This window comes from Mus musculus, chromosome 4 (assembly GCF_000001635.26).
Source record: "Mus musculus strain C57BL/6J chromosome 4, GRCm38.p6 C57BL/6J".
Taxonomy (NCBI): domain Eukaryota; kingdom Metazoa; phylum Chordata; class Mammalia; order Rodentia; family Muridae; genus Mus; species Mus musculus.
In genome coordinates this window covers 133751399-133757398 of record NC_000070.6, presented here as the reverse complement: position 1 = coordinate 133757398, position 6000 = coordinate 133751399, and the positions used below count along the sequence as shown (strand labels likewise).

Here is a 6000-nt window from a genome sequence, read left to right as displayed (position 1 = left end):
CTCGGCTGGGTGTCTGCTGTGGCGCCGCGGCGGGAATGTGCGGGGGCCACGGCCCGGCTCCGCACGTCTCAGCCCGGAGCAGGCAGAACCCTCCCTCTGCCTCTGCTAGCAAGCGTCCTGCCCCGAGTCCAGTAAGGGAGAGAGGTCTGCGGGGCAGGCGAGGCCGACCTTTTGTTTGTTTGAGGAGTTTCGTGTTTCAGACATTTAGAGTGAGCAAACTGCGAGGGAGGAAGAAGGGCTTGTCCTCCCTGCAAGCGTTTCTTTCTCCTAGCAAAGCCTCCAGGCCCAGCTTCCACATTTTGCAGTTGACTGTGTGGGATCTTCATAGGTTCATCCCTCATTCTCAGGCCCAATCCATGCACGCTGTGCAGCCAGAGAGAATGAGAGCACATCCTCTGCCATTTTCAGCCGGTTGCTGCCGGCAGCCCAGCCCCCTTTCCTTGGCTGTGGCTGCCGCCGGAGTTCCGGCGCCCAGAAGCGGCCCCCGGTCCGCCCGGCCCCGGATCCAGTCCACTTTTGCCGATTGCCGTCCTGCCCGGCTTGGTGATAAGAACTCTCCTGTGAGAGCCAGCGAACGAGACTTTAGTCCGGTTTCCATGTCAACGATTCAGTCCATATTTGCCATCAGGCTGCCGGTGGCAGAGGCGCTTTCGAGAGGAGAGCGCTGTCCTAACCCTATAATCTGCGCCGGGATTCCTGAGCTGCCTGGGTGTGGGGTGAAAAGGCAGGGGCTGTGGGGGAAAAATACCCACCGAGGGGAGGACCCACGGCCCCGAGTCGGGGTCTCGCTGCTCGGGCCAGCCACGTGCCCGCTCCTCCCCTCCCCCTTCTCCTTCCCAGTGCCCCTGGGGAAAGCGGATGGACCAGTTTCTAAGAAAGTTCCTCAGCCCAGCAGTCTTAGGTTAATGTTGTAGATCTTAGAGAGGAAGGGACTCTAAGGATTTGAGATTTTTTTTTTTAAAGAAAAGTAGAGAAGAAGAAAAACACTACCTCTCCTGACCCAGGTGGATATATTTTTATGCACTTTGCCTCATTGCTAGATTAAAATGGTGACTGTTTTCAAAACAGCGTGACCACGTGTAGGGAAAGGGATTTTGGCGCTTTCCATATGCACGGCCATGGAAGAAGGCCATGTGGACTTTCCTTGAAGACAAATCCATTCTCGCTTCCAGATTTTCACTGGGCTCCAGGTTTCCCATTACACCCCAGTTCCGAGGAAAATGGCAGGGTAATTGCATGTAAAAAATTCCTCATTTGTGTGCGGGACTCAGGACTGTTTGGCAGCTCCGAGGCAGTTGATTAAATAGCAAAGCTCCATTTATGAGGCAGCCTATAATTTGGTTTCTAGGACCTAATGCACCACTAGAGTTGTGCTTCTGAGGGCCGTGAATGAAAACTGGTCCATACCAGCCAGTTCCATCGCCTTGGCAGGTTGGTTTGGTTCTTGGTTGGGGGATGGGAGAGCAGAGGGGCTCTGGCCATGGCTCCATTCTCAGTTTACTACGGAAGGTTTGTAATGTGGGGTGTTCTTGATTTTTCTTGGGGGTAGAAGAAATGACTTAGCCTTTCAGAATTATTTCTGTTGACCCATGACATGATCAGAACTCCAGGGGCCTGCAGAGCCCACAAGTTCTAAAATAATGGTCTGTGGTCCAAAGTCTCCATTTATAAAATCTGGGAGGAAAAGAGGCCTTTGTCATTGATGCTTTCCCAAGGCAGTCTTGGTCCTGGTGAGACGCTGGAATTCCCTCTGGTTTCTCCTGGCTTGCCCTGTCAGAGCATTCCAGGCCTGCCTGAGAAGAAAAGGCTGCTGTGGAACTGGTGAGGCCTGTAGGTCTGGACAACTCTGAGCTTTTCCGCGAATGCCTTGATCTTCACAGATAAACCTGGCCTTAGGGTCTCTGGTAAACTTCAAGGAGTCTTACACCTTAGGATAGACAGCAGATCTGAGGGGCATCCGTTTTCTGTGTGACCTGTTAGGCTCTTTTTCTCTCTTTATAGAGAAAATGGTTTCCATTTTCTGCATCCCTCTTCTGCAGTGGTTTTTGAACAGAGGTTCTTTCAGTCCCTGGAGCCTCTTCTGTGGGCTGTTTACAGTCTTCCAAGGTACTTGCCTTTGAAGATTGGGCTACTGGCCATTGTGAGCTAGGTTCCCTTAGGAAGTGCTAATGGAGCTTGGTTTGCCTGGAGGACTGTCTTAAGCCCCCAACGCATCAGTAGCCACCATTTTAAGAGAAGTGGTGGGATGACCACGTTTGATTTTCAAACCTCCTGACACTGATCTGATCCGGTGGTTGGATTTGTTCACAACGTAAGTGCCTTTCTTTTCTCTTTTCCTCCTTTTCTCTGGCTAAGTAGACAAGATGCGGCTTCGGCCACTCACTCCACTTTTTATAGCCACACACTTCTGCCCTCTGACTTTAAGTGACCTGGGCAGTCCCCTCCCTTCAGTCTGTTGGTAAAATGGGGGGGGGGGAGATAATCCAGACCTCATGCCCCCAGGGCCTTGTCAGAGAGGGCTAATGAGGGCAGGGCACGGGAGAACCGATAGTTTGAACAATGGTCAGTCCTCCTTTGGGGCTAGCCAAAGGGGGGGAAAAGCAGGGCTCGCTCAGCTGGGTCTCTAGAGCAGGTCTGCAAAAGGCTTTGAAGAAGAAAAGTGCTGCGGAGGTGCTAAGTCGCAGCCAAGAGCCCAGGCCCGGTGCCAGGGGGTCAGGTCCCGGCCGCGGCGGCCGCGGTTTCGGGCTCAGGCCAATTTTGCAGGCGCGGGTAAAGTTCACGCGGCCCGCTCCCTTTGGAGCGGCCGGGAGGGGACAGGCCAGGCTGGGAACGCGGCGAGCGAGGCGGCGCAGGCTCCGGAGGCGCGGGCTCCGGGCCGGGTTTTCCCCGAAGCCTTCGGCGGCGGCGCAGCCGAGCGAAAGAGGCTGAGGGCTTGCCGCCGCCGCCGCGGCTCCTTCTCTCCCCTCCTCCTTTGTGAGGGGAAGGGAGCGAGTCCATTCCACGGCCTGCGCCCGCTCCGCGCTCCAGTCCTGGTTTTTCAGGCGGCCGCGACGGCGCTGGGTAAAATGGCAGTGCTGAGCCTCGTGTCGGAGTGAGGGGGACTCGGAGGAGAGTGGGGCGCTCTAGCTGCTCAGTCCCGCCGCCCGCCCGCCCGCTCTCTCGTTCGCTCTCTCGCCCGCCCGCCCGCCGCCAAGCAGCAGCCTCGGCCCGAGCCGCGGCCGGGGAGGCGAGGCAGGGCGCCCGCCAGAGCAGCGCTCCTACTCTGCCTCCCGGCGCCCCGTCCGCCGCCGCGCGCCCTCCAGCCCGCCCGCCCGCCCGCCCGTCCCGGGTCCCCCCTCCCCCCCCGCTCCCTCCCTCCTTTCCCGCCCCCTCCCCCTCGCCTCCCTCCCTCCCTCCCTCCTCCTTTCTCCGGCAGCAGAAAGCGGAGAGTCACAGCGGGGCCAGGCCCTGGGGAGCGGAGCCTCCACCGCCCCCCTCATTCCCAGGCAAGGGCTTGGGGGGAATGAGCCGGGAGAGCCGGGTCCCGAGCCGCCAGAGCCCGGAGCAGCTGAGCCGCCGGCGCCTCGGCTGCCGCCGCCGCCTCCTCCTCCTCCTCCGCCGCCAGCCCGGAGCCTGAGCCGGCGGGGCGGGGGGGAGAGGAGCGAGCGCAGCGCAGCAGCGGAGCCCCGCGAGGCCCGCCCGGGCGGGTGGGGAGGGCAGCCCGGGGGACTCGGCCCCGGGGCGGGGTGGGAGGGGGGAGAAGACGAAGACAGGGCCGGGTCTCTCCGCGGACGAGACAGCGGGGATCATGGCCGCGCAGGTCGCCCCCGCCGCCGCCAGCAGCCTGGGCAACCCGCCGCCGCCGCCCTCGGAGCTGAAGAAAGCCGAGCAGCAACAGCGGGAGGAGGCGGGGGGCGAGGCGGCGGCGGCAGCGGCCGAGCGCGGGGAAATGAAGGCAGCCGCCGGGCAGGAGAGCGAGGGCCCCGCCGTGGGGCCGCCGCAGCCGCTGGGAAAGGAGCTGCAGGACGGGGCCGAGAGCAATGGGGGTGGCGGCGGCGGCGGAGCCGGCAGCGGCGGCGGGCCCGGCGCGGAGCCGGACCTGAAGAACTCGAACGGGAACGCGGGCCCTAGGCCCGCCCTGAACAATAACCTCCCGGAGCCGCCCGGCGGCGGCGGCGGCGGCGGCAGCAGCAGCAGCGACGGGGTGGGGGCGCCTCCTCACTCGGCCGCGGCCGCCCTGCCGCCCCCAGCCTACGGCTTCGGGCAAGCCTACGGCCGGAGCCCGTCTGCCGTCGCCGCCGCGGCGGCCGCCGTCTTCCACCAACAACATGGCGGACAACAAAGCCCTGGCCTGGCAGCGCTGCAGAGCGGCGGCGGCGGGGGCTTGGAGCCCTACGCCGGGCCCCAGCAGAACTCGCACGACCACGGCTTCCCCAACCACCAGTACAACTCCTACTACCCCAACCGCAGCGCCTACCCCCCGCCTCCCCAGGCCTACGCGCTGAGCTCCCCGAGAGGTGGCACTCCGGGCTCCGGCGCGGCGGCGGCCGCCGGCTCCAAGCCGCCTCCCTCCTCCAGCGCCTCTGCCTCCTCGTCGTCTTCGTCCTTCGCACAGCAGCGCTTCGGGGCCATGGGGGGAGGCGGCCCCTCAGCGGCCGGCGGGGGAACTCCCCAGCCCACCGCCACCCCCACCCTCAACCAACTGCTCACGTCGCCCAGCTCGGCCCGTGGCTACCAGGGCTACCCCGGGGGCGACTACGGCGGCGGGCCCCAGGACGGGGGCGCGGGCAAAGGCCCGGCGGACATGGCCTCGCAGTGCTGGGGGGCTGCGGCGGCGGCGGCGGCGGCGGCAGCGGCCGTCTCGGGAGGGGCCCAACAAAGGAGCCACCACGCGCCCATGAGCCCCGGGAGCAGCGGCGGCGGGGGGCAGCCGCTCGCCCGGACCCCTCAGGTACACAGCCGAGCGGGGAGGGGGCTGGGGCCAGCGGGGCCGGGGGGTGGGCTGGGTGGCGGCTGCGGGGAAGCAGGCCCCGGCCGTGGGCTCCCCTCGGGCTTGGGCCCCCACTGCCGGGGAGCTGCCATTGTCTGGCTCTTCTCTCTTAAAATGGCTGCCTGTCTGCCTTCCTCTCCTTCCCTCGATCAGCCTTTGTGTGGGGCTTTTCCAGGGGTGTCTGTCCGGTTTCTCCTCCTCCGCTGGTCCTTTCGAACTCTGGGGGTCTCCAGGGGGGTGCAGAGCAAAGTGTGCCTGGAAGGGCCAGGCCCGGTCGCGGGGGGGGGTGCTGGGGGTTCAGGTTAGGGGTGTAGGCAGTGTCATGAATCCGGGAGAAAGAAGCAACGTTTTCTTGCTCACCTGCCGCTCCTCTGATCCCCCTTGCCTTCCTCTAGGCCGTTCCCCAATATACGCTTTTAAAGAGTGGCCCCTAGGGCTCGGGGGACCTCGGGGGAGAGCTGGGGCCTGCTTGGGGGCAGCTCGAGGCCGACTGTGGTTCGCTCTGGGCCGCCGGGGCCACCTCTTGCCTCAGTCTCCGGCGGCCCAGTGGCCTGGGCTTCTCTCTGAAGTGCTGGTAAACACAGAGTGATTGGAGTAGTAAGTGCAGATTGCTTTGGTTTGGGATTTGAATTATGGAGGTAAAATCCTTCTGTCAAAGCCAGGAGACAGTTGGTCTTAGGTTGACATCCTATCTGTGATCTGATTGGCTCCCCATCTTCTGCTCTTGGCCATTTATAATTGCCTCTGATGTAATGGTACAACAATCCTGATGAGCTCATAAACTTTTACACTCTGCTTTTCTGCCAGTGATAACCCAAACCTTCGCTGCCACTATCCGCCTTTTATTCCAGAGCTGAAATTGGCTGTGACCTTGAGGAGGGAGGTTTAAGCAGCAATACTGTATCAGCAGGAGCAGAGTCCCAGACAGGCTGCCCTTGTTACATTGTGCCTGAAACAAAAGAGGAGGCGATGGCATTTTGCTTGCACCTTGGATTTATTTTGCTTGTTATGTTTTATGCAGTCTGAAATAG

The 6000-nt window shown here is 62.3% G+C and overlaps 1 protein-coding gene across 6 annotated transcripts in view; it reads left to right on the top strand.

Moving 5' to 3' along the window:
- The first annotated feature begins 629 nt into the window (after positions 1-629).
- Arid1a (AT rich interactive domain 1A (SWI-like)) overlaps positions 630-6000 on the top strand; it is a 77762-nt gene continuing 72391 nt past the window's right edge. For 2 of the 6 annotated variants that reach the window (XM_006539325.4, XM_006539326.4), the window contains exon 1: positions 3042-4930. In XM_006539325.4, the coding sequence (XP_006539388.1) occupies positions 3788-4930 (1143 nt within the window). In that variant the 5' untranslated portion in view covers positions 3042-3787. Of the gene's footprint in view, positions 1005-2246; positions 2312-3041; positions 4931-6000 lie in introns of those variants that run through there. The other 4 variants (NM_001363070.1, XM_030253943.1, XM_006539327.4 and 1 more) reach the window with 4 other exon arrangements.